General features: G+C 52.8%; 3 protein-coding genes and 1 long non-coding RNA gene across 12 annotated transcripts in view; 2 read left to right on the top strand and 2 right to left on the bottom strand.

Annotated features, from left to right (window-relative positions):
- Positions 1-600, bottom strand: part of SUCO (SUN domain containing ossification factor) — a 38951-nt gene extending 38351 nt beyond the window's left edge. For all 4 annotated transcript variants that reach the window (XM_074546466.1, XM_074546467.1, XM_074546468.1 and 1 more), the window contains exon 1: positions 207-600. In XM_074546466.1, coding sequence (XP_074402567.1) covers positions 207-271 — 65 coding nt within the window. In that variant the 5' untranslated portion in view covers positions 272-600. The remainder of the gene's footprint in view (positions 1-206) is intronic.
- Positions 601-8866: 8266 nt separating this feature from the next.
- PIGC (phosphatidylinositol glycan anchor biosynthesis class C) lies at positions 8867-9919 on the top strand. The gene has a single exon (XM_074546464.1). It carries the CDS (start codon positions 8963-8965, stop codon positions 9839-9841), a length of 879 nt encoding a protein of 292 aa, XP_074402565.1. The 5' UTR covers positions 8867-8962; the 3' UTR covers positions 9842-9919.
- Positions 9920-15819: 5900 nt separating this feature from the next.
- DNM3 (dynamin 3) overlaps positions 15820-27430 on the bottom strand; it is a 170327-nt gene continuing 158716 nt past the window's right edge. For 5 of the 6 annotated variants that reach the window (XM_074546454.1, XM_074546456.1, XM_074546457.1 and 2 more), the window contains one exon: positions 15820-20138. In XM_074546454.1, the coding sequence (XP_074402555.1) occupies positions 20069-20138 (70 nt within the window). In that variant the 3' untranslated portion in view covers positions 15820-20068. The remainder of the gene's footprint in view (positions 20139-27430) is intronic. The other variant, XM_074546455.1, reaches the window with a different exon arrangement.
- On the top strand, positions 24673-26112 carry LOC141729882 (uncharacterized). Its single transcript, XR_012581448.1, has 2 exons — positions 24673-24730; positions 24858-26112. It is a non-coding gene; the product is annotated as an uncharacterized LOC141729882 (long non-coding RNA).

Below are 27430 nucleotides of genomic sequence, written 5' to 3'. Positions count from 1 at the left end.
CGGAGTTCCTCCCGTTCCAGCGACTCTGAGGTTCCTCTCAGAACGCACCCGGGCGCGCTCCCGTGTCACCCGCCCCAGGTGTGTCCCTGCCCGGGCTGGGGCTGCACCGGAGCCTCTCCACAGCTCCCCTCCGACTGCCGCACCCCCCGGCTGCCCGCAGCCCGCCCAGGGAGCGCTCCCAGCGCGGCGGAGAGGCCGGCACTCACCAGAGCAGGGCGCAGAGCAGGAGGCAGGAGCCCAGCGCCAGGGGCCGGCGGGGCGGCTCCCTCATGGTCTGGCCGGTGTGGCTGGAGCGGCCGGGCCGAGGCGGCGCATCCTCCTCCCGCGGGCAGCGGCGGCAGCGGCGGCGGCGCTGAGGGGGATCGGCCGTTGTTGCGCACGGCCCCTCCCCGCGCGCGCGGCCGTTACTGCCCGCCGGGCCGGGCCCCCCGCCCCGCCCCTTCCACCGCCTCACGCGCTGAGCTGGAAGGATGCGCGTCACCCGCTGCGCGCCGCCAGCCAATGGGCTGAGCGTTCCGCCGGCTGGCCCCGCCTCCCCGCCCCGCCGATTGGCCAGTGGGCTCGTCTCTCCCCGCCCCTCCAAGGACCCCGCTCTGGGAGGTGGCTGCGGCAAACAAGCCGTTAAAGGGAAATCGCCATAGTGATAAACGATGGCTGGTGGTCAAACCACCGGCCGCGAGGCGCCTTATGCGCGCCGCTGCCTCCGTTTCCAGGGGCATTTCAAGAACCGGCGCACCCACGTGACATCACTTAATTATTTGGTTTTTATTTTGATCAGGCTTCCCTGAGGGCTGCCGAGCGCTGAGGCCCGCAGCGGGAGAGCCGCGCGGGGGCTGCCGGGAGTTGTAGTTCCGGGCTGGATAGGGCTGACGCGCGGGTCTACGGCCGCCATTTTCCGTCGCTCTGAGGGGCCCCTGAGGGGCAGCGGGGTCCGTGAGGGGCAGCGGGGCTCGGCTTCACCCCGGGCTCGTGGGCGCTCCTGAGATGTTTCAGCCCACATTTATTTCCATCGTGGGAGGCGCTCAGGGAGAACAGGCCGGGTGGGATGTAGGATAGTAGCGAGGAGCCTCCCCGGCACCGCGCCGGTAGCAGAACAGCCCGGCTGTTCTGTGGGTAAAAGCTGCCCCTCCACACCGAGGCAGGAAAGCCTTCCCTGCGGCTCACTCCGGCCAAAACCACCCTCAGGACTGGGGCTCTCCGTGAGACGAGCAGGGGGAGCAGCATAGCACAGCCCGGGAGCCGTGCGGGGAGCGGGGGTGAGGCAGGAGCCACGGTGGAAACGTGCACATGGCCGGACTCTGACCAGGGAGAGCCAGCTCAGCCCGCAGCCAGGGGTGAATCACGGCAGCAACAGCAGCTGCCATGAGGCAGCTCCAACCTCGTGGTCTGGCCCCGGACATGTCCCATGCAGGACATTCCCGCAGGCCGGGTCACCTGAGCGCTCTGTGCACGGAGCCTGCTCAGGGTTCATTAACGCGCTTGGGGATGCCGTGAATGGAGTCAGCCAGAAGTGGAAACCTTTGTAAAGTCTTTGTGTCCGTTCTTCCTCTGATTTTTCCCGCTGCTGTTGGAGCCGGGTCCGGGAGCGCCTCTCCCCGCCGGGCTGGGGGTGCCTCAGGGCGTTTGCCCATCCCAACACACAGCCCTGGCCACAAAGTACCTGTTGGGCTTGGCCAGGAGCAGAGCATCCATCCATGAAGCGCTGGAAATTCAAACACCTGCTGATGTGGCTGCTGGAAGAGCTGGTAAACATTCATTAACCCATTGCTGAGCACGGCCAGCTCTAGGCCTCAGTGTTGCCATGGGGTAAGGCTGGGCCTGTCTCCATTCCAGGGACAGGAATTCCTGCAGCCTCCCCGACCTGGAGAAGGCTCTGAAGGCACACTGGCTCAGCCCATGGGGCTGCTCCCTCCTGGCACAGCTCCCAGTGCTGTGTGATCCCGTTAGGAGTGAGCACAGCTTAGACCAAACACAGCCTAAGAGCTGACACATCATTTCAGGGAAGGCTTCACAGAGCTGGGATCCTGCAGGAAAAGCCCCTTTGAAGCAGTCCCCAGCCAGGCAGGGTCCTGATGTCCCCACCTCTGCAGTGGCAAAGCCTTCTCTGCCATTCATCCCTATCTGCTCTTTACAAAGGCTGCTTGTTTTCCCAAGTGTTGCCTTTTTTTCTCTCTCTTTTTTTTTTTTTTTCATGTGTGATTTAATTCACACAAACTCCTTCCTCTTCTGACTATTGATCTTGGCTCCTTACTGGTTAAAATAAACGAAATCTTTCATAAGCAGGTTCTGACAACACAACTTTTGTTCCTTCCAGACACAATTTCCTGTTTAATTTCCTGACTGTTTCTTACTTGGTCAAGGAAAAGCTGTAAATTGCAACATTGCTCCAGAGACCTTCCTCTGACTTCACATGAACTGTTAACCACTTGCAGGAGAGAATCCAGCAAAACAGCACAAAACTTTTTTTAAAACACCTCAATTTCTTTTATATCTTCGACAGTGTGAAAAATGCACGTGTTTTATGATTGGCTTTTGGCAAATATTCAAATGAATATTATATGTGTTGGGTTAGGAAGTAATGCTGTATTAATTCTTTTAAGTACTGTGTTGAATATAGTTTTAGGTTATAAAAATTAATAAAATAGAAACGATGCTATGTAAGATACTTTTTTTTTAAAGAAAGGGCTCACAGTGAGATAGCAGCCACAGGACACCTAAATCTGTCAGAGAAAGAGAATTTATTGCCCCATTATCAGAAGAAATGAACTTCTTCCTGCCTTGAAGACGCTGTCAGGATTCAGAGGAAGAAGCTGACACTGGCCTGACAGAATCCTGTGTTTGAATGGAATTTATGCATCATGGATGAGGTGTATGAATATGCAACAGGCTGTTGTTTTTAAGGGTTAATCCTCTGTTAACGTGGGTCCTTTTTCAGGTTCATGCTGCCCAAAAAAGGTACCTGGATGTCTGTAACTCTTTTATCTCTATTGTCATATTGTCCTAATTCAAATTGTCCAAATTATTATTACTCTAATTGTATTACTATTTTTATAACCATTTTATTACTATTCAACTTTCAAAATTTTCAAAACAAGTGATCGGCGTTTCTCACAGGCGATTTGTGCCGAAAGGAAGGCTGTACAAAAAATAAAGGTTGGGATAATTTTCTTTGGAAAATCCAACAGGAGCAACGCCCACTCCAGCTGAGCAGGTGATTGCTCTTTCATCACTCAGCAAACTCCTGTGGCACACGGGCTGTGCCTCTGCGCTCCCAGAAGGGGACATGGCTTTGATTCCAATCCCACACTGGCTGAAATCCCGGGAGGTGTTCCAGGCACAACCTGAGCAGCACCCTGGCAATGCTGTGACACCAATGCAGAGCTCTGGAGCTGGAGAGCACAAAGAGCTCAGCCACTGGGGAGCTTCCCTTGCCATCTGGGGGGGCTGGTGGAATGGGGAAGCTCCAAAGGCTGCTGACAGCTGGGACACAGAGAATCCAAGTGAATTCTTGCTCTCGTGATGGAAATGTGGTGTGGGGGCTTGCAGTGGGGTGAACCCACCATGGTGGGTGTCAGACAGCACCTGCTGTCTGAACCCCTTGGGAAAAGAAAAATCAAATTTCACTGCTGAAACTGAGAAACGGCCAAACTTCACAATGCAAGTGTGAAGCTCTTTTAGCCTTAATTTCTGAGAGGACAGCGTGGGCTGAAGCTTCCCCTTCCCTCTTCCCACTGCCCCTGGGGTGGGAGGAAGGGCTGGGAAAGCACCCGGGGCAGCCCAGGGCTGGGCTCCTCTATGGGGGATGTCCAGCACCTGCTCCAGCAGCGCAGGGCAAGGTTTCCATGGCTTCCTCAGCCAAACCCAGACCTGAGACACACATCCCTGGGCTGGAGGGGGCTCAGAGCCCTGGGCAGCAGTGCCAGGAGCATGGCAGGGTGGCACAGCCCACCCAGGAGCACCAGCACCTCTGCTGGATTCCAGCGCTGGGGATCCTCATCCCAAAGGGCTCACCGGGCACACACAGGGAGCCCCACAGGCTCAGCTGCCTCCCTTCCCCTTTCTGCCCACTGCTGAAATGAACTGAATTCCCACCTGGCTCCATCCCCTCCCTGCTGAAATGAACTGAATTCCCACCTGGCTCCATCCCCTCCTTGCCAGGTATTTAAAAACAGGCAGAGGGGTAGGGGGTGGTGGCAGCAGGAGTGTCACTGCTCAGGGACCCCTCCCTGTGGTTTGGGGCAGGGAGAAGCACTGCAGGGCTGAAAATTTCCTCAGCCCTTACTCAGCACATGGCTCCTGCCTGGAGCTCCAGGGAAAAGGGCAGGGAGGGCTCCTGGTGTGGAGATCTCCTGGGAAATCTCTGTGTTTCCAGGCTGAGGCCATGAACAAAAGCTTGAACAAAAGCTTCTTTACTTCTTTACTAGGCAAATGGGAAGGGGAGCATAGGGGAGGATTCTCTCGCAGCACACCAGGCTGGAACAGGGAGTTGCAAACTCTTTTTGACCCGTGCACAGCAAGTTTTTCCCCACTTCCTAGAAAAACCAGCAGTGTTTGCATACAGGGTTTCATCCAATATCCCCCTCCCCATTTACAGAACAGGTCTTGGAGACACCACGTGCACCATAGGACCCTCCTTGTTCCCAAATCTCAGTTTTCACCTGCCAGCTTCCATGACAACCCATGCTCGGGTCCCACAGCCAGTTTTATTATTTTATTTCCAAGGTTTGGTTTCCTCCCTGCATCTCTGTGCTAGAGATGGGCCACATACAGCTGAAAGTTGAGCTGAGCTTACCTGAGCAGCTGAAGTTTGGACTCATCCCACCCTGGAGCACCCTGCAATTGCCAGAGCTCATTGCTGGTGTCATTTTTGGCTGTAGTTTCCTAGGGGTTTTCTTTTTCTAAATAAGATTTAAAATCAAAAACATCTTTACTAGGTGGCAGCTGATGGAGTTTCCCTGCAAAACAGGCCCTGCTGCCCCACTGCCCTGGAGCTGGCAGGCCCTGGGCTGGGCTGGGCTGGCTTGTCCCTTTTGCAGAGCCCTCAGTGGGTGCTGGGGAGGCTGTTTTGCCAGAGGGATCTGTGCTGACCGGCAGGGAATGCCAGGAGTGAGGCAGCTCAGTTTCACAGCCCCCCACGTGCTGTGCTGTGCATTCCAGAGGTCACATCCCTGCAGCACGTGGCTTTCCACAGCTCATCTCTCCTGCCCCACATCCTCAGCCTTCCCATCCTGCTCCCCCTGCAACAGGCTCAGCAAATCCCAAACCTTGCCCTGGTATCTATCAGTCCATTGTGGGCTTCTCAGGCCCAATCCCCTTTTCCTGGATTGCCCTGCCAGCCCTGAGCAGGTTTCTCCAGCAGCCTCGGTACCCCCTCAGCTCAGCTCAGGAAATGTGACCTGCACCCAGGAAAGGGAGCAGCACCATGGGCAGGCAATCCCAGCCCTGTCTGCCCCAGTATCCCCCCAGGGCTCAGCCCAGTCCCTGAATCCAAACAATCCTTACATAGGGGACTGCAGGAGAGCAGGCACAGCCTGTGCCATGGGGCCTTGTAAGGCAGGAGACATCTCTGGGCATGGAAAAATGCAGCAGCTGGAGCTGTGCCAGCCTCCCCCCTCCCTGAGCAACATTCCTGTGCAGGGAGGGTTTGGCTCCAGGGTCAGAGGGAAGGCTGGGGGATGGCTTGGCAGAGCAATGAGGCCCAGGGATCCATAGCTGTGCCCTGTCACTCCTGGGGGTGACACAGGGGAGGAGCCCTGTCTGGGGCACAGGGAGAGGCACAGGACCCATCCTCATCCATGCAGGCTCAGCCCCTCAGCAGAGTGTGCTGCCCAGTTATTTGGAGTCCTCTTTCTGCAGCACGGGTGATGGTCCCATCCCAAAGGGAACACACACCCGGAGGCAGCCCTGAGCAGTGCCTGCCATACTTTGATATTTAAACATCTCCAGTGTAGGTTCACACCAATCCCAGCTGTTTCAGTCCCAGCCTGTCACCTTTCCCACCTTCCCTCCAGACAACCTCAGCAGTGAATTCCAACACTCAGAGGAGCAGACTCGGAACAAATCTGCAGTGGGGTCCCTTTGCCAAGCCCCAGCACACTCAGAGTTTGTAGGGCCGTGGCACCCAGCTCCTCACCCTGCCTCTCAGCAGAGGGGCTCAGAGCCCTCACCACCCCCCAGCCTCTCCAGTGGCACTTGGGGACACCGAACTGTGAGGAGAGGGAGGTCCTGTGGCACAGAACCCACAGTGGGAATTTCGATGCTCACAAAGGACTTTTGTATTCTTGACCTTAGCTACTGCTTATCCTGCCAGGAGAGCTCCCAGGAGGGCTGGGGGATGACTCCATGGCACAAGGTCCCCTCTGAGCAGCAGGGCTGGCTGGTGGCAGTGACGTGGCGGGTCCCGTGGCAGGTCCTGGCAGAACAGCTGTGCAGGCAGGACACTCACTGTCCCTGACAGTCACCGCCCTGCGGCAAAGTCTGGGCCACCTGGGCAGCGCTGAGCTGTCCTTTGCACCGTGGGCGGCGCCACCACACGTGGCAGTCACACGCTGTCCCCTCCCAGGGACACAGGGACAGCACAGCATGGCAGCTGCTTCGTCACTGGGGTCCCCCGAGCACCAGGTGGGTGCCAGGCCCTGGGCTGGCATTGCCAGGGCTGCAGAGCCAATGCCAGAGAGATCCAGGTGGGCACCCATGGGGATTCCAGGCTGTCCCCAAGGGTTTGGCTTTGCTGGCATCACCCAGCGTGGCTCAGGAGTGCTCTGAGCCACTGACCAGCCCCAGCCTCCCCCTCTCCCTGCCTCCAAAGGCACTCTGCTGCCCCACAGCACAGATCTGAAAGGGCACACAGAGTACCCATCTGTCACAGACATCTTTTATGAAAAATCCTTTCCTTAGGATTTTTTCCTTCTGAGAAACTGAGAGACCTCAGGAACAAAATGTAAACATTTATTATCTGCTGCTGTGGAATGCAACAGGTGATCTGTGATTGGTCTCATGTGGTTGTTTCTAATTAATGGCCAATCACAGTGAGCTGGCTCGGATAGTCTGAGCCACAAACCTTTGTTATCATTCTTTCTTTTTCTATTCTTAGCTAGCCTTCTGATGAAATCCTTTCTTCTATTCTTTTAGTATAGTTTAAATATAATATATATCATAAAATAATAAATCAGCCTTCTAAAATATGGAGTCAGATCCTCATCTCTTCCCTCATCCTCAGACCCCTGTGAACACTGTCAGACCCATCACCTCTGCTCTCTCCACTGGGATTTCCAAGTGGACCTGACCATGTGGAAGCAGCCTCATGCTCCAGCCCCATGCTCTTCTTGGTCCCCAGAGCATCACAGATGTGCAGGAGAGCCAAGGCCAGGTGACAGCTGACCTGCTGCCAGCACCCACAGTGAGAGCACAGGAGGTGGCATTCCTCTTCTGTGGTGGTCGTGGCACTTTTCAGAGCAGCAGGAATGGCTCTCTGCCCTCCCAGCTTTCCTCTTGCATGCCCCAGCTTTACTCCATGACTTTGGGAGAAGGACATTTCGTTCAAAATCTCAAGTTCCCAGGCGCTGGGCACCGAGGCAATGCCAGCAATCCCAGGAGCTGGCAGCACTCCCTGTCCCTGTGGGCGCTGCCTTGTGCCCATGGAGGCACGTGCATGGCTCTGTGCAAAGCTGGGGCTGGGGGCTTTCAGGGAGGGCAGCTGGAGCTGAGTCCAGCTCCATCCTGGCTGGGAGACTGCTGGCATTGCCCCTTGGCAGGGGGCACCTGCCCAGGGTGAGCAGCTGCTCCTGCCCTGCCCAGCAAGTGACACGGGGCTGGGAGGTGGCATTGTGAGGTGTCACTGTGGCGTGGCTCAGCCTGATGCCCCCCCAAAGGCACAGCAGCAGTGTGGGTGTTTCCTGCTGCTCTACACGTGTCTGAGGAGCTGGGATCTGTTTGGGGAGTCTCCTGTCCAGGCTCTGGGTGAAAACAACCGGAGAGAGGGGCCACGAGGGCCCTTCCCATAGCACAAACCAGGCCCTGTTCGCGGCTGCCTTGCTCCGGGCCGAGGCCTCTCGGGTGAGGCCAAATGAAGCAGCTCCTCAGCAGCAAGCACCTCTCTGGGGCTGGCAAGGCTCTGACCTGAGCACAAGCAAACACAGACGTAGGGAAAACACTGTGAAACTTCCCTTAATGTGCCTCTGTCCCCTTGCTGCACACGCTGAGTCCCTTCAGCAGCACAAGAGATGGATGTCCCTGCGGAGCTGCCCCTCTCCAGCCCTGCTCTCCTGCTCCTCTCTCGGGCAGAGCTGTGAGCAGGCAGGAGCTGCAGGGGAAGGGCGCCCTGCAGCATCACACCCACATTCCTGAGCTGCCTGCTGAGCCTGGTTTGGCCAGAAAAGCAGGTGCCTGGCTGGACCGGGACAGGGAGTGGGGCTTGCAGCATGGGCTGGGGCCACGCTGTCAGCAGCACGGCCGGGCACGCACCGGGATGTCCAAGCACAGAGGCCCTGGCTGAATCCCATCGGCGGCTGTGCCCTCCTCGGGGGCTGCAGGGATTCAGCCCTTCGCCAGGGTGTGGGAACAGGCAGGAGCATCCCTCCATCTCTCTTGCGGGGCCAGGCAGGAGCGAGACAGCCCCAGCACGCACCGGCAGCAGCTGCAGTGGGACAGGGACTTGCGGCCCTCGGGATGAGCAGATCCCAGCACGGAGCTGCGCTGTGCCCTGAACCCAGCTCAGAGGCTGCTGAAGCTCACACGGAGCGGGGAGCGCGGCCGCTGGGGTGACCCCTCCGAGGGCGCGCCCTGGTACCGGCCCCGGCTCCCGGTTCCGCCCGCGGCTCCGGCCCGTGTCCCGGGATTCCGGCCCGTGTCCCTCGGTTCCGGCCGGCAGGTGGCGCCCGTGAGCGCCCCGGCGTCCCTTGCGCCATCCCCGGCAGCGGCGGGACCGGGCCCGGGCCCGCGGAGCCCCCGCCGTGCCGGGGCCATGGAGCCGGTGCCCGGGCGGCGGTGGCAGAAGGTGCTGTACGAGCGGCAGCCTTTCCCCGATAACTACGTGGACCAGCGGTTCCTGGAGGAGCTGCGGAAGAACGTGCACGCCCGGCAGTACCGGTACCAGGCCGTGGTGTTCCAGTCGGGAGCGGTGGTGCAGCAGCTGTGCAGCGTCTGCGTCTTCGTGCTCACCTGGTGGTACATGGACGCGGGGCTGCTGAGCCCGCAGGGCCTTTTCGCAGCGGCGCTGGTGTCCTCCCTGCTCGGTTATGTCCTGTTCGACGCCGTGGACGGCGGGGCCGGGCGCTGGGCGAGCGGGCGGACGCGCTGGGCCGACCTCAAGAGCACGCTGGTGTTCGCCGCCTTCACCTACGGCTTCTCGCCCGTGCTTAAGACGCTCACCGAGTCCATCAGCACGGACACCATCTACGCCATGTCGGCCCTCATGCTCCTGGGACACCTCATCTTCTTCGACTATGGCGCCAACGCCGCCATCGTGTCCAGCACGCTGTCCCTCAACATGGCCATCTTCGCCTCGGTGTGCCTGGCGTCGCGCCTGCCGCGCGCCCTGCACGCCTTCGTCATGGTGACCTTCGCCATGCAGATGTTCGCCCTGTGGCCCATGCTGCAGAAGAAGCTGAAGGCGCGGACGCCGCGCTGCTACGTGGCCGTCACGGTGCTCTTTGCGCTGGCGGCGCTGGCGGCGCTGGCCACCGTGTCCAGCGTGGGCGCCGTGCTCTTCGCCTCGCTGCTGCTCGCCATCTCCTGCCTGTGCCCCTACTGCCTCATCCGCCTGCAGCTGCTCAAGGACAACATCCACGGGCCCTGGGACGAGGCTGAGATCAAGGAGGATCTCTCCAGGTTCCTCATGTAGCCATGAACAGTGGAAGGTCCTGGTTTGGGGACAGCCCTGTGGGGTCTGAGCCAATAAAGTCTCACACGGCAACAAGGACCAGCCACTCTTGTGTTCCCCAGGATCCGCTTCCAGCCCTGGCTGTGGTGGAGGAAGGAGCTGAGCCATGCAAGGATGCAGGCAGGGGAGGGGTTGGCTCTGGCCATGCAGACCCAGGGGTACAGGGGATGTGTCCCATGCAGTGTCAGCCCCACACTGGGGTACAGGGGATGTGTCCCATGCAGTGTCAGCCCCACACTGGGGTACAGGGGACGTGTCCCACACTGTCAGCCCCACACTGGGGTACAGGGGATGTGTCCCATGCAGTGTCAGCCCCAGGACCCTCAGGGGGACTGGGCACTGCCTGGGAGGGCAGGGCAGGGCCTGCTGAGGTCGCTGGAGCTGCAGGGCTGAGCACGAACAGGCCAGAGCCCTCCTCAGCTGCCTCTGGCTCTTGTGAGTGCCAGAATAGCCTGCCATCACCGCCAGACACCACGTTACCCTAAATCCCTTACCCTAAATCCCTTAGGAGAGGGGGTATGAGAGGGCATCACGCCTTCCTCTCACCTGCAACCCCTTTCCAGAGGCAGATCCGGCCTTGCTGCAGGGCCCGACCCCGAGGCACAGGGATGGAGCTCAGCGCAGCCCCCATGGGCCCACACCCAGCTGCTGCGGGGATGCCAGGGCCCGGGAGCTCCCACCCGCCCCCGCCTGTCCGGTGTCCGTCTGTCCCGTGTCCGTCTGTCCGGCAGCGCTCCCACCACAACAGAGGGCGCTCCCTGCAAACGAGTCCCGCTGGAGGCCGGGCCGGGATGGGCAGCCCTGCCCCTGTCCCCATGCCTGTCCCCGGAGCCAAGGGATGCCCACACTGCCCCAGCCCCATCTCCCGGAGCTGCATGTGGCCCCGCCCCGGTGGTTTTGGAATTTCTCTTTGGGAAAAGCTGCAGAGTGCAGTTCCTGCTCGATCTCCCCCATCCCAGAGAGCCGGAGCTTTTCAGGCGCTCCTTTCTCGGAAATGAGCAAGCCCCGGCGGAGTCCCCAACACCTCCAGCGCTTTGTTACTGCTCCTGCCAAGTGTTAAATGTTGCTGCTGTCGTCGTGGTAACGACCACATCTCATTTTGCTTTTAATTAAAACCTGGAGGAGTCTGGAGGCCGTGCTCAGGTCTCGCGGGGAGCACAGCTGGCCAGATGCTCAGAGTCACCATGACATTTTTTAGCTCTTTTTTCACAGGGGGTTCCCAGAAAGCTGCTCGGTGACCCCGATGTCCATCTGACACTGGGCTAATGCCAGTGTAATGCTGCCATCCCAAACAGGGGCAAGGCTGGAATGTAAATCAGAACTAAACCAAATCTCATCTGCTTGGCCCCTGGCTATCACAGAGAGGCTGCAGGAAAGCAGAGTTTCTGTTCACCCACTCCTCCAGGGGGAAATCCTTCCCCACAAAGCACCTTTCCCAAATTCACACTGTCAGAAGCAGCTGTGGGTTAGGAAAACTGCAGGCATTAACCACTCAGACATTTCAGGTGGTGGAGATGGGCACAGGCTGCCACCCTGCCCTCAGCCTAACCAGGGACCTGTGCAGATCCAGGCTCCATCCCCAGCTCCAGGGGATGCAGAATGTGTCCCACCTAGACCTCTCTGCTCTGCCCCATCCTTCCCTTCACCTCCTTAGAACCAGCCACAGAATTCTAGGATTGGACTGGAACAGCCTCAGTCCTTGCCCCTGGGGAAAGGCTCAGCTGCCCACACACCCTGCCCACCCTACCCTGGGAAATGGAAACCAAATCCCCAGCCTGGATGCACAAAGGGACCTGAAGGGAGGAGGAATGCAGAAGAGAGCCAGGGAGAGGAGAGGAGGAAACACAAAGGGCAGGCAGGGTTTCCCTGGGACTTCCCTGACCTTCTCCTGAGGACACGTGCTCTGCAGGGCTGCTGCTATTTAAGCTGCTGTATAAACGGCCATTATTGGTATGTCTGCATGCCTGAGGTCAGAACATCCTCTGCAGAGCAGGGTTTGGCCATAACTCTACACTGGCCCAGTAAAGCTGGATGCCCTTTGGGCATCTGCTCCCTGAGCAAAGCCCCCCTGAGACCCAAGAAGTGGCTCCTGGCTGTTGATGCCACAAACACTTTATCAACCAACCCTGAGGGGTTAAATGTTCTTTTGCATTCCAAGTTTCTTTCCCTAAAGGTTCACTCCACTGAGATCAGTCCTTCCATGGGACTTTATTTTGATTTGAAGCTGGCCAAATGTGAGTGGCTGTGGATCAGCCTTGCTCCTGGGGGAGCTGCTGACACGTGCCAGCTGGAACCTCCATGCATCCATCTCCAGCTTTGCTGCAGGGAAAGGCCAGGGCAGCCACCCACACCGTGCTCTCTGGGGGCTGGGAAGCCTGTGAACAACAAAGCTGGGCTCTTTGATCAGGAAACCAAACCAGGATTTTGGTCCTAACCCATCCTGTAATGCCACCCTTGTCCTCCTGCCCTTGCCACAGCACCAGGGCAGCTGCAGACAGCACAGTGAGGTGAAACAGCTTCTTCAGAGAGCCACCCTGTGAGCCCATGTTGAAGAATGTGCCAGGGTTTCCCAGCTCACTATGCCTGTTTCCACTGTGCCAAGGTTTCCCAGCTCCTGTGCATTTCTACTGAAGAGATTTTAGAACTGGCTGCCACAAACCTGTAGAATCTGGAGTCCTATTTTCAACAATATTTCTTAAGAAGGTAAAGATTTGTGTGGAGGATTTTGCACCATAAAATGCCCCAAGAAACCAGTTTGTGCCTTCCAGCAGCAGCTGGGAGCTCAGCAGCAGCTCCTGGCTGGGTGCTGTGGCCAGGCCATTGAGATAAAATATCATCCACCTTTAATCTGCTGTTGGTACCATGCTGTAGCTCAGAGGGACTGCAGGGAGAGCTTCCCCCGGCACAGAACAGATTTTTTGAACAACCTGGAGAAAAAGCAGCTTGTAAAGTTCAGTCCATCCTCCTTCCCTTTTACCTGAGGCATGGGCAGAAGCTCCTCAAGAGCTCCCCAGTACAAACACTGTTGCTTCTGCAATGCTCAATTCTGAACTCTGCTGAGGGGTTTCTGCCTCAGCACAGGTGAGAGCTGCAGCCACCCTCAGCTCCTCCATTCTTGGGACAGTTGTTTTGCTGGAACTGCAGATCCAGCTGTTTTCCAGTTGTTTTCCTGCAGCTCTAGGTCTCTCTTTTCTCCCTGTCTCAGGGTACTGGGAAGCACCTGCCCCAGTCCCAGCAATTCCCAGTTTAGCACATGCAGTTCCAAAGGTATTGAGCAGGGTTTGGGGTTTCCCACACTTTTTACCACACTGTTGCTGTTTCTCTGTTCTACTCTACCAAAAGACCAAGTCTAAGTGAGAAGAAGGAAAAATGTCTGTAAGTCCACATTTTTCTGGGCTTATATTTTGAGCAAACTCAGTGCTTGCTATTTACCAGCTCATGCAGGTGCTACAGCAGCTCCCTGGATATTTTGGAGGTCAGCAGGACCTCAATCAGCTGCAACAAGAGAAACTGCCCAGATTCAGCAAAGCTGTGTCAGACCAGGCTGGAAAACAAGCTGAGGCTGGCTGTCACCTTCTGCACACACAGAGTGATCCCATGCTGAGGGAAAACAGCCACTTAAACCCATCAGTTCCCCCCTTCTCAGACTGCCCCTTCACAGACTTCTCTGGCACCCAAAACAAGCACATCATCTAAATCCCAGATTTTCTCTTTCCCACAGGGATGGACACATTTGGAATCCCAGAGGTAGCTCCTTCCAGCTGCTTGAGCTCAGATGCTCCAGTGAGGTTGGCTTGCAAGGAATTCAGAGGCTTAGCTTGAAGAAAATGGTCAGAACAGCTGCAATTTATTTATAATTGTGCAGATTAATCAGTCTAGGGACTGTCTGGAGACTGCTGCAATCTTCTCCTTCGAGTTTCCGCTCAGCCAGGTGCTGCTGCTGCTGCACTGGACATGTTTGGAGCTCTGCTGGCTCTTCTTCCCGCCCATGCTAAGCCAAAGCCATTTGTATGGAGCAATGCTGGTGCTGAATGCATTCAGAAGAGCTGGAACTCCAGCAGAATGTCCATCCATCCCTCCCTCCACAGCCATGGAGGGTAGGAGGCTCCACAGAGCCCAGGTAATTTCTCCCACAGGGTAAGAATGTCTCTGTGTGAGAAGAGGGAGTAAACCCTTCAATAGAAACACAGGACACACTCCTTTTGTAGTCAGAATTTTATTTTCTTTACATCCAGGCTTATCATTGACATCTGAAAATAAAATCTTTCATTTACAAATAGGCTAGTGCAAATTAAAGGTAATTTTGGATTAAAAAAAAAATAAAAAAGACACTGCATGTAACACAAAAGAAATGTGTGTGTTAGGATGATCTTCCTGCAACAGCTGGTGGAGGTCGCCTAGGAAAAAACCAAAAAATAACCCAAAAATCACAGGGAGAGGGGGAGATCTAAAACAAAAGGCCAAGATACAATAAAATGACTCATACACAAAATTATCTTAATAAAATGGGGTAAGAGAAAAAGGCACAGAACATGCATATTAAGGAAAAGAGCAAGAGCAAGATTAGAATCAGCTGGCTCTCAGCACAGCCTGGCTTTCATCCTCACCCCTCCCTTCTGACCTGCCAGTGCCAGAGAAGCAGAACAATCTCATCCCAGGTGTGGAGGTCACTGCTCACAGCCTTTCTAATTTTCTTGCAGCAAATTCTACCCTCTGCAAGAGCTTTTCCCCAGGCAGCCTTAAAATCCTCACCATTATCTGCTTCAAACACTGTTCTTGAGTAGAACATCTGTGAGGCTCTGATGAAATGAGGAATGACCAAACAGGATGGCCCTGGGGTGACAGGAGGGGACATTGCTGGGAAAGGACAGAACAAGGCTGGAGAGCCCTGGGGCAGCGAGGGCACAGAGCAGCTGCTGTCCCTGGTACCCAGCACAGGGCACTGAGCTCCCCTGGTACCCACACAGGGCACTGAGCTCCCCTGGTGCCCAGCACAGGGCACTGAGCTGCCCTGGTACCCAACACTGAGCTGCCCTGGTACCCAGCACTGAGCTCCCCTGGTACCCAGCACAGGGCACTGAGCTCCCCTGGTACCCAGCACTGAGCTCCCCTGGTACCCAGCACTGAGCACTGAGCTGCCCTGGTGCCCAGCACTGAGCTGCCCTGGTACCCAGCACTGAGCTGCCCTGGTACCCAGCACAGGGCACTGAGCTGCCCTGACCAACATTCCTGGCTCCAGGATCACCAGGGGACCTGAGGGGCTCCAGCCAGAGGGGACACGTGGGACACTGCTGTTCCCTCAGAGGGAGGGCACAAACTGCCTCAGCCACATTAATGACCAATAAAGAAATCTCCAAATATTACAGGAAACAGCAGGGATGTTCCTGCTGTGCTCATCCCACCTTTTGCTCCCTTCTTTCCCAAAACCCCCACTGTGGGGTTCCCAGAGGAAGCTGCTGTGCTCTTTGTGCCCTCCAGACCATCTCCAAGCACTGATTGCAGACACTCGGCTCATCCTGATCTGCAGGAGGAACTGAGTAATCAGGACATCTGCACATTTGTACACAATCTTTAGGGGGAAATCCCTTGCAGGCATATTTTAACTCCAGCTCCTGCTTTGGAGGACTGAGTCTGGTCTTCTGCTCAGCTCTGAAACTCCTCTGAACGTGCTTTCCTCAGCAATGCAGTGAACCCCAGGTACTGCTTGTACAACATTCATCCATTTCCCAGCACAACATCTCTGCAGCACTCCAAGGCCCTTGCAGGGGAGCAGGCTGAATGCTTCCCAAGGGGTTCCCCTCCCCTTTAATGACATCTGCAGTGATCTCAGCACAGCAGCACCTCCACTAAATCCTCCCTGCAGTCCCCACCGAGGCACTGTGGAATGCTGAGATGGTGGTGCAAGAGACAGAAGACACCACTCATACACATGCAGAAAGTAATAATAAAAGCCCATCAAGAATGAGAGTTTATTTCAGGTTCAGAAATGCAGCATAACATTTTTACAGCAGGTGTATGTGATGCTCAGTGATGACCGCGGTTTCGGGAATCCACTCGCTGTGCTCAAAAGTCAACACCAGGAACCATTTACAGATTACGAAACCAAAGGCAGATGTTTTGGCTCACATCAAGTAGGGCATTAACATACAGAGCAAAAAAAAAAAAAAATTCAGAAAGGAATTAAGCGTTTGCTTCTTACAAAAAAGAAGTCATCGTTTAGCCTGTCCTGGTAAAGTAAAGAGACAGCAGTAAAGCAAACGGCCGGCAAGGCGGGACAAATCATAGATCAAGCAAGAGTGGAGGGCTGTCGGGACGGGAGGAGGAGCCGTCGGCATCAGCTCGCCTGCAGACAAAGCAAGAGGAAAGACAGGCAGAGTAACATTCATTTACACAAGGGAGCTGCTCTGCACCAGCCTGGGAGCCGGGGCAGGGCCACAGCAGGAGCAGCTGTGCCAGGAGGGCACCGGGAGGCTCCCAGCTGGCACAGGCACAAAGCAGGGCTGCTCTCAGGTCGGGAGGCTTGGGCTATTTAAGACAGAAGGACAGAACTAGTCAGGAATGTCAATATGCTGTACACATCATGGTTAGTGGAGCTCTCTGGAACCGGGAGGATAATATTTTCTATGTTATACTTGAACACGAAATGCCATAACCTATAATGTATCTTCTTTAATATAATAAATAATCTACTTTTAGGAGACTTACTCAGAAAGTGCAACAAGATCAGCAATAAAATAAACACACATTAACTATGTACATAAGCCTTTTTGTTGAACATACAATCTTTTTAACCCTAGCACAAGATCCCTTGAGATGCCAGGCCCAGAGCTGTTCACAGCACACACAAGCTCTTTTGGTCAGCCACAGCGGGGTGAGGTGGAAATGTTCCCTGGGCAGAGATCCAGGCTCAGCCTAAATGCAGTATTAGATGAGCACCCTCCTGAAACTCAGCAACTACACCACCCAGATCTTTGTGCACCTCACCTAAGAGCAGAAACTCTGGTGTTGCTTCATTATTGCTCCACTGTGCCCTGGCAAGCAGAGCTGTACCAGAGGGAAGCAGAGAGGGGCAGAGCAACCTGTGCCCCACAGACACGGAGCTCAGGCCTGGCTCATCCCACCTGAGTGCTCTGCAGAGGTGCCCAGTCCCTCTGGCAGACCCACAGGGAGCTTGTCCTGCTTTCCTTTGGGCATGGAGTCAGTTGCTGCCAAGGCTGCTCCTCCAAGAACAAGGGACAGGACGGATGGGACAGCCAGCATCAGGAGCAAGTGGGACAAACAAACCCATTCCAGGCACTCCAGAGCAGAAGGAAGTGGGCCAAGGCTGCAGGACAGAACTTACTCAACTGGATGTGGCAATTTCTTGGGCAGCATTCAAGTGGTTTTCCTAGAAACAAGTTTCTGTGGTTTATTCTCACAAGCACATACGCAAGAAGAGGTGAAATCATCAACCCCTGGATTTGTGCTTATGGTTTTTTATTAACCTGCACCCCTAAAAGTGTTGCATTTAGGGCCCAGGGCCAGATTTGGATGAGATCTCAATGAGGATGCAGAGGAAGGAGGGCTGTGCAGCTGTGTCCTGCACCCTCAGCATCAAGCACAGGACCAGACGGTGCTGATGCCTCACTGCCTCCTCCTCCTCTTTCGGGTAAATCCACCCTTGAGAGCTTTATTTACAATTCAGGAGTACTGCTGAGAAATAGTTCCCTGGGGGCAGAGAAAAGGACAGTGCTCAGTTGTGCCACCTCTTTCCTTATGCTTGGCAGAAAGAGTCATTAAAGTAAATCAAGGAGTCTCAAGAAAGGAGCATTTAAAAGCACATTTTAGGCCAGGAGCTGTGCCATGTAATTGAGGCTCCTGAATTACCAGCATTGCCTTGTGTCCCCTGCAGCCACCCTGGCCTGAATCCCCTCCTGGGGGTCATGCTCATCAAAGGACAAAGGACAGCTAAGCTGAGTCCTTGGGCTGTGGTGGGACAAACCCAGACTGTGGCCTTGCAGTGTCCTGGAGTGGGTTGGGTTGGTCCCTGCTCATGGATGGTGCCATGAGCAGAGACACCTTGTGAGTATCAAAAATTGATATTCTGATATCAGAAGTGATATCAGTGATCTCTGTGGCTCAGGCATTTAACCTGGCTTCCCATCAGCAGGCAGCTGCCAGTCAGTAGCAGAGTTCTGTTAAACTGTTTAGAAATACAGGAGTGCTGGCAAGGCAACAATATGGGCTACTGTGGCTATTCACAAAAATGTATCCAACAGATGCAGCACAGCTTACAGCAGACAGCACTGAGCAGTGGAAAGCTGTGTAGAAGACAAGAAGAATCATCAAAATATGTTTTCTTTTTTGTAGTAAAAATTAGTATGACTGTGGGGGTTGTGTTTTCAACCTTGAAAGCTGATTCTGTGCATTGGCACTGGAGATGTGGACCTGTTCCCCAAACAAACAGCAGCATCTGCTGAGATCACCAGGATGCCAGGGCTTGACAAACTCCATCTCCACCGTGCCTCACATGTGACCTCCAGACTCCCCAGGAGTGTGGCACCAGTATGGGGTTGGCAGGAAATGGAAGTTAAACTAATACACAAATCATGATGCTGTCCCAAACTCGTCTCTCCTCTGCAGGCTGGAACATGATTTGCTGCACTGGTGAGCACAGCTAATCAGCAGCCTGGGAATTAACAGAGTAAATCCCCATTTGTTGTGGCTCTTGGATTGGATTCTTCCTAACCATGGGGCTACAGCATACTGGAGCCCTACAAGCAGTCTCAATAAATACATTTATTAGACTGATTGTACTGGGGCCTTTTGAAACCACCAATTGCTTTGCCAAGGGATCTGTAACCATAATTTTAATAGCAGCAATTCATATTTTCTAAAGGAACGAGGCCAAATTCCTCTCTAGTTTCATTGTGTTAACTCAGTAAGTTCTAAGCTTTAAGGGTGACACTGACCCTAAGTGTTTAAAGTGAAGTAATGCAGTTAAGACAAAAGGTTTTTATAATGCATTAATTTATAACGTGCAAAACAAGAGGCAGAGGGCATCTCTGCAAGTGAGCAGCTGCTAAAATAATCCAGGATGCACAGCTGAGCACTTCCCAGAACTTAGCTGGATAAAGCAACAGTAAACCAAGGTGTGTGCGAGGACCATGTAATGCAAAAAGAAAATCTTTACACAGAGGACACAGGGAAACTTTATTGACTGGCATGTGAAAATATCACAAATATCCCACATCCAAAGCCTTGGGAAGCTCAGCTGCCAGTCCAGGCTGGAGCTCCCACGGTGGGCACAGGAGGGGGACCCAGACCAGCTGTGCATGTGTGTGTGTGTCTCTGTGTCCTTCTGGTCACAAAGGGACCAAAAGCAGTGCTCAGTTCCCTGGGTCCTGCACACAGCCCATCTCCATGCCCTCACTGCCCTGCAGTGCTTCCCAGGAGCACAGTGGGAGCAGGGGCAGAGGGAGCTGCTGTGTCACACCCCAGCCCTCCCAACCACCCTGTCCCCTCCTGGCTGTGGGGTGGGACAGCTCCCTGTGAGCTGGGGCAGCCCAGCCTGCTCCTCACCAACCCAACCAACCTGGCATGGCAGCTGCCAGGATGGGCATACAGCAAAACATGCCTTGTCCCATGCACACCCTGCTTGTTTAACAACATTCCTTAAAACTAAAATTTGGATAAGGACAGTTTACAGGAGAAGCAAGCCTCTTACAAGAGAGACCTGCAAGTGTGGGACCTTCAGAAGAGCTTGGTAAGAAACCACATGGCTTTTCTTTGCCCAGTTCAGCCATTACAAGAGAAAACAGAAAACCTAGAAGGTATAAATAAAAGCAAGATTCCTTTCAGGTAAGGGAGAAAAAAAGCAGCAGATAAATCAACACATGCACAAAGACACACAGAGTCAAGCCCTCCAGCTGCTGTGGAGGACTGTGAGCACAGTTGTCTGGGTGGAGATATGTGTCAGTAAGTTAGATAACATCAGTTATTGCAGAAGGAAAAGTCAAGGCAGCACAGACCTTCCCCAAACATTGAAGACCTCATAAACAATGCAGAATGGACAGAGAATATCAGTAAAATTGGTTACTTGCCTAGAGATGTCCATACATGCGACTATACACTGGTTATTGTGACAGTTACCAAGCAATTTGTTTCCACATATTTGGTTAACAACGAGTGACATGCCAGAAACTCCTTTTAGTCTAACAGGGAGGAGTCTAACGGACGGATTACAGTGGGCCGAGTAGGTGAAGGGGGCGGTCTTCGACTGGAGAGAGAGAGAGAAGAAACAATGAGCACAAACACTGAGCACAAACACTGAGCACTAACACTGAGCACAAACACTGAGCACAAGCACTGAGCACAGACCCTGAGCACAGACCCTGAGCACAAGCACTAAGCACAGACCCGGAGCACAAACCCACACCTCTGGCTGTTGTGACATGGACAAGCACGTGCTTGTACACACAACAATCCTATTGCCATGCACCCCGAAGCCAGACAGCCCTGAGCATGCACAGGAAGGAAGGAGGAAATGGGTTTTGCCATTTCTGCCATGCTTTACCCTCTCACCCATCACTGTGCACAGCCTGGGGGCTCTGCACACACTGCTGCCTTCTGGAGCCACAAACCAGCACGGCAGGGTGGTTATTCCCTGGTTTCAGGGCTCAGTCCCAGCCTGCAGCAGCTTCAGATCTGCCTTGCAGGAGCAGGAAAATCAGCTTCTGGCATACCTGGGCAAACTGTAGCCCTATCAAAAGGCCTGAATCTGAGGCACATTTTGAGGCTTTAAATCAACAGTCTTGAAAATGCCAACTGTGGCCAGGGCTGCTGGATTCATTAATTTACCATGAATGCATTTCTCTATCAACTTCAGGAAGTGCTACATAGTCACAGATTTTTTGGGAAGACTTAGGTGTCTTCATTCAATTTTCCTGTGTACTGAAAACTTCTGCATTTTAATTTGGACTCTGTCATTCTCTAATAACAGACCCCAGAGCAAGAGTGAGCAGCAGTGATCTCCAAGCACATCCTACCTGCAGTCCAGGCTGGCATATATCCCTCCCTCCCTTCCCCAAGGATAACACCCAGCTCTGCTGGAGCTGTAGACAGAGTCCCCCTGGTAGCTGTGTAACACTTTACCTGTTTGTGTGCAGGAAGGTCCCCCTCAGGGCTGTGTGGAGGTCATTCCCTCAGCTCAGTTACATAGAGTATTTTGTTGCTGCCCTGGTGCTGCATTTATCCCAGTGCATGTCCTACACGCTGGTTTTGCTCCCTTTCTTTAGCAGGAAGTACCAGCTACTCACTCACTCTCTATTCCTTAACCCAGCCCAGATCACCAGGAGAGCCCATGGCTCATCCAGGCTCTGAGCAAGGTGGGAGCTGAGGCTCCCATCAGCTCCAGCAGAGCTCATTAATAATTTTTAAATAATAACAAAAAATTAATAATTTGCCCCAACAAATGTGCAGCCCTTCCTAACCCATCCTCCACCTGTGCAAGTAGGGACTTTGTGCCCCTACAAGTTGTGGCTCTGAAGAAGATTAGGAAGGAAATGTGTCTCATTCTGCTAAAGCTAAACTGAAGATGAAAAGAATGCAACAATGTGCTAATTTTCTTTGAACTGGAACAAAATATGTGAGACAAATTTACACTTGACAAAAAAAAAATCTCGTTTGGCTCAAAGTGCATCTTGTGTGACAATATTCTCTTTTGGTGTAAAAACGAGAATTTTAATCCCTACCATGCAACCAATAGAAAATATGCCAACTAAAGCATTCAAGTAAATCAACAAACTAAAAAAAAATAGGCAAAATATAATTTCTTCATGGTGTATTTTTCTTACAGGAAAAATGTTACTGTGTTAACTATTGTTTCTTGTGTTGCTCCAGTGTAGGTCTTCTGGACTCATTTCCAAAATTTGTAGTTTCATAAAGAACCACTTCTAAGGCTCTGCATTTCTGCTGGGTTGCATTAAATTATTCCTTTGTTGAAATGCCTCACATTGCATTGTTTAGCGCTTACCGAAAACATTGTATCATATGTATGCAATTGACAAACAAGGGAAAATGCATACAGCTGTCTTCATATCAAATTTAAAAGCCCAAACATGCATTTTAATACCAGGTTAAATGCAGCCCACTGGATTCAAATAATGCAATTTAGCCAAATCGCCATTTAACACAGCAGGATCAGAAACTGGAGAGCACAGTGGGAGGATTTCCTGGATGCAATCAGTCAAACCAAACCTGAGCCACAATCAGGCCCCGTTTCCCCCTTGAACCAGCGCTGTCTCTGCACCCTGGCCTAGTTTGAATTTCCACTCAAGCCCAGTGCAGCCCTGAAGGGAAGAACTCCCCATTAGCTCTTCCCCACTGCAGAATGCCAAATGCTTTGGGAGAAGCTGATTCCCCCGAGAGGATGCTTTGATGAGGAGCTGCTGCTGAGCCACCCATCCTTGTCCCTGTGGCATTGCCCTACAGACAGGAGTGCTCAGAGCAGGGAGCTCTGACCCGGGGAGCTCTGTCCCACCTGTGGATGCTCTGACCTGTCTGTGGGTGCTCTGACCCACCTGTGGATGCTCTGACCTGTCTGTGGGTGCTCTGTCCTGTCTCTGGATGCTCTGTCCTGTCTGTGGATGCTCTGACCTGTCTGTGGATGCTCTGTCCTGTCTGTGGGTGCTCTGACCCATCTGTGGATGCTCTGTCCTGTCTGTGGGTGCTCTGACCTGTCTGTGGATGCTCTGTCCCACCTGTGGGTGCTGTGACCCGTCTGTGGATGCTCCCACATGTGTCTGGGATGCTGTGACACAAACACCCGTGTGTCCCCCCGCTGGGCATGGGCAGCACATCCGTGAGGAGCAGGCAGAGCCCGCCTCAGCTCCAGCCCCTCAAGGGTGCTGCCTGCCTGCCATGCACCTCCAGCTCCTTAACCCCCACACAAACTGGGGCAGCAGGACCTGCAGAGCCTCCTAGAGGAGGGCAATGTTTGGGAAAGGCAGCGCTGGGGAAAAGAGCTGCAGCAGCACCAGCAGCAGCATGTCCCTGCAGCCCTGCTGCTGACAGGCTCCTGGGGTACCTGCAGCAGTGCAGGAAGGGGCACCGTGCCCCCGAGGCCCTGGGCAGAGCACAGGGGCTCAGCCGGGAGAACAGACAGGGGGTTCTGTTCCTTTTCCCCCCCTTCCTTTGCCACTGGCACTCAGCATCAGCTGGAGCTCGAGTGTGAGTGAAGGAAAGTACAAGCCCTGAAGTTGCCTGTCCTAGACTTCCCTGTCAAGGTGACAAATCATTCTGTGACCATTTCTACACTGGGAGTAGCACTCAGACCTTTTTCACCCCCTAACAAGAATTTCAACCCCAAAAACAAGAGGCGAGGCTGTGTCTCTCGTCTCTCCCTGGCTCCTTCCTGGCCGGAGCAGAGGCCGGGAGCCCCGGGAGCGGTGCAGGATCCTGGGCCACACAGAGACAACAGAGCCGGCATCAACTCCGGGGCAGCCCTGCCGAGCACAGCCCTGAGGCAGCCGAGCCCAGGCCCCTCACGGAGCCGCGGCCCCTGGGCAGGCCGGGGAGGAGCGGGGCCTGCAGGGCGGCAGGGGGAGCTGCAGCCTGCCCGCGGCCCGGCCGGGGGACAGCGGGCACAAACAGCCTCCCCCGCAGCCCTGCTGCCATCCCAGTGAGTAAATATGTGACTAAGGCCGCTTCAATGTTTAGTCTGAGGCCAGCGGGTGATAGCGGCGCAGACGGCGCGGGCCGGGTCTGTCCCGGTTATCGCAGCCGGGCAGCGGCTCCGGCCCCGGAGAAAGCTCCGAGGGAAGCGGCGCTGCTGCGGGAAACCCTTCTGGCTGTTGTCGACAACATTTCAGCTGCCTTTTCAGGCCGTGTCCCGCCTAACTCACTCTCTTGTCTTTGGGGTTGTTGTTATTTTGCTGCCCCTTTTTTTTTTTTTTAACTGTTTGTTAAAGTTAGTGCTAAAGGGGCAGGAGATCATCGGTCCCCCCGGGGCTGAGTAAACGAGTCTGCAAAAAGAATCAGTTCTTCTAACTAGCACATATTAAGCAGACATAAAGAATTTACCAATGAAAATTGTGGACTAAGTATGTATTTAATAACTCCCTGATGTTGCTGCAGAGACTTCTCCTTTGAAGAGCTCAGTGGGGTTTTGAATGGAGGGGAGCTCTTACCCCCGTGCAAAAACTTTTTAAAAAAGGAAAAGTTTTTACATTTATTTTTAACCTTAGCAGCACCCCCCTCCTCCCCCCCTCCATGTTTCCAGTTTTAAAAGAACTCCTAAAAGCTTTAGCTAGGCAAATGCCGAGCAAAAGAAACTAAATAAGGCAAGTCTAGACTTAAAATTAGATCAGAAACATATGGGAGTTCTTCGAGCCTTTGCCTTTTGAGAAGCCCTATCGCTCCCCACACGGAGTGCACAAAATGTGCTTTCAGTAAAGCATGGCTGTAATTACCATGGGAGGCCCCGCTCGAAGATGGCTTCTCACAGCACAGCCAGAGGACTTCGAAATAAAAGCCTTTCATTTCCACTTAGATTTGACGTTCTTGCTTGCTTGTAACCACCAGAGAACACTTGTGGAAGGCATGCACAGAACTCTATTTTATGATACATCCTACAGATCTGAAGCTGTGAACAGAAGCCCATTATTCTCTCCCTTTTCCATCATGTTGGTTTCCCTATAACGCAGCCCTCTTGGAGTACCCCGATACGTGACATCGTCTTTGTAGAATTTAACAAGAAAATACTTCTAATCTCTAAGCAGCTTTAAGACTGACTGCAGGCAAATTTGTTTTAGGTGACAGAACAAACCTGGAATGTGAGGCATATGGTCAGAGTGCAGTGACTTACTGCAGGTGAGGAATAAATCTGGTTTCCTGTTTGGGTGATTATTTACAGAACTAAGTAGCTTAGTCCTGAGAAAGTTATAATGCTTTGACTGATTTTATTTTTGTACTATTTCTCTGGTTTTCTCTGTTTCAGTAAGATCCTGAGAGACCAACATCCTCTATTACTGGTTCTTGTATCAACCTAACTTTTATATGGCATCTCTTGACCTTCATCAGCCTCAGGATTTGGAGGACAATCCAGAAGTGGAAGTACTGTATCCATCATGCTTCAAAAACAGAGGCAAAACAGTTTCTAGACCTAATTAGTCTTCAGTCTGTGCAGGCTTAAACTCTGTCCTACAGCAGATGCAGCATGGCTGCTGCAGAGTGTCCCAAATATCAGCTCAGGAGTGGAAGTGAGAAAGCCAGGGGGAAAACAGGGCAGAAAGGCACTTTGTCCTGGTGACACAGGTCACAACAAAGCAGGAAAGCAGAAAAAGGATGATGACATGAGGAGGAGTAAAGCAGGAATCACAGACAGGGATCAGGAGGAGATGGTGATTGCAGGGGAAATGAGAAACTGCACGGAGTGGTGATGGAAGGTGAAAGGAGCTGGGGAATATCTGCCTGAGATGGTCCCTTAGCCCAGTGGAATGGTCCAAGAGAGTGAGAATTGCTTAGATTTGTTTCTGCACTGGAAAATGGCATTTTGCTAAACACAAAATGTCTGTAACTGTTGCCCAGAGGATCAGTATGGTCAGGCAGGTCAGGAAGGGAAGCCTCAGGCACAGAGCACAGCTTTAGAGGGTGGCTCCTAGTTCTGAAGCATTCTCCAGCTGAACTCAAGCTCCACAAAGCACAGAGGGCGTGCTCAGAGTGTACTGCCAGGGACTGCCTCAGCTGTCCCTACAGCTGAACCCCAAAACTTCAAGTGACCTCTCTGCACAGTGCTCTCAGTGACAGAATTTTTTTGTTCAGTATAAGCAAGTTAAGGTTATTAGATTATGATGTTTTATCAGATAGCTGAAAGAAACAAACAAACAAAAAAAGAGTGAAAGGAAGAATGTGTCCTTGCACTGGCCACCACTACACTGCAGCAGTATAAATCTCCATGAATTCAAAGGCTTACACTGTTTGAAAGCACTGGGGTTAGTGAGGTTCCACTGTGTGTGATTTAACTTAATACAGATATTCCTTTCAGAGGCAATGTGGTCCAAAATATGATGTTCCAGCAGAATAATTTATTATCTACAACTCAAGCTATGTTTTCTATATGACCATAATAAATCAATGTCCGTCACACACACATACACATATATTGTATGTTTATGTGAACACTGCATTTTCAAATTAGTCATTTCAGGGAATTAATGTGTCATATGAAAAGCTCAGCTTGAATAAACACAAAATTAATTCAACAGAGTGACTGAGACAGAGTATTAATCTTAAGAAACTGTGTGTTCTTGTTTGCCCTTCAGCAGAGAACATGTCAAGTAAGCAAGTGTGCAGTGCATCTGAGGAATTCTGTCCCAGCCTTTCAGAAACCTTAGGTTGGGATGGTCCAGAGGGGCACAATTGGCCATGAAGAAGAGAAAGTTGAGTGCTGAGTGGGAACATTCAGAATGCTGTTCTAGGCATGGAAGATGACAACAAAAGGGCCCCAAAATCAGCAGGAAGAACATCTGATCTCTTCACAGCAGCGTGAACCATGGACCCCACTTTTGAACACATCTCTGCTCTTCCTTCCTACTCAGCTTTGACCTTCCTCTGCCTTGCTGCCTCTCTCCTCTTTACTTACCTTGGTGCAAGAAGGGGAGCAAATGTCCTGGTTGTCACCTGCAGCTGGAGTTGCTCCTCTTCTTGATGCCAACTAATGGGATTACCACTGTTGTTAGTGCAGCCATGGAGTGCCCTCATCACTACTGATCCAACACAGCTCACAGGGGACAGCAGAGTTTCAAGACAGCCTTTCAAGATGCCTGCAGGTGCAGGAAGTTCAAATCATCCCTGTTTCTCTCTGTTTACTCTCAGATGTTTTCTCTTCTAGCACAAGGCAGCCTAGAAATGCACTGCTATTCACCCACTCTCTGACAAGGCAGGAATTCCCTGCTCAATGCCATTGCTCTAATCCTGCAATGTCTTCATGGCAACTGTTATTAAACCACTCCATCATGAAATTAAATCAGTTCTTGGCACAAATAACATTTTCAGGTTCCTGTATTTCTGTCAAACAACTGCTGTTGCTTGACTCTACTTTCTTTCTTCAAGTAGAGAGATGTTAAGAATAAAACCATTTCCTTCTACTAACAGTATCTTGAGAGAGAAAATTCTAAGAAGAAAAAAAAAGAACTGAAACCAAACCTACTATGACACTCCTACTATGTTTGAGGACTGCACTTGCAACATCATCTTTATTCCAGAACCACTTCTGGAAATTCTGATGCTTTTCAGGTTCCTTGTTTTTCTTCCCCTCTCTTGCATCTCTTTTACTTACCCTTCCCCATCACATAGCTCTGGTCTACACTAAGAGTAATGAAAAGCCATTTCACTGCCAGATCCTCTTTGCTGAACTTTTAAAGTGACTTGCAGCAGTCCCAGTTGAATGTCACTTTGTTTTAAAACAATTTTTTGTTGAATAAGGCAGGAGCAAGTAGCTCAGGAACAATACTCAAGATGATTACAGCTACCTGAGGTGCAGTAGATGGATCAAACCTCAACCCTATGCAG

Source organism: Zonotrichia albicollis, chromosome 8, assembly GCF_047830755.1.
Source record: "Zonotrichia albicollis isolate bZonAlb1 chromosome 8, bZonAlb1.hap1, whole genome shotgun sequence".
In the NCBI taxonomy this organism is placed as follows: domain Eukaryota; kingdom Metazoa; phylum Chordata; class Aves; order Passeriformes; family Passerellidae; genus Zonotrichia; species Zonotrichia albicollis.
This window is presented reverse-complemented; position numbering and strand designations above follow the sequence as displayed.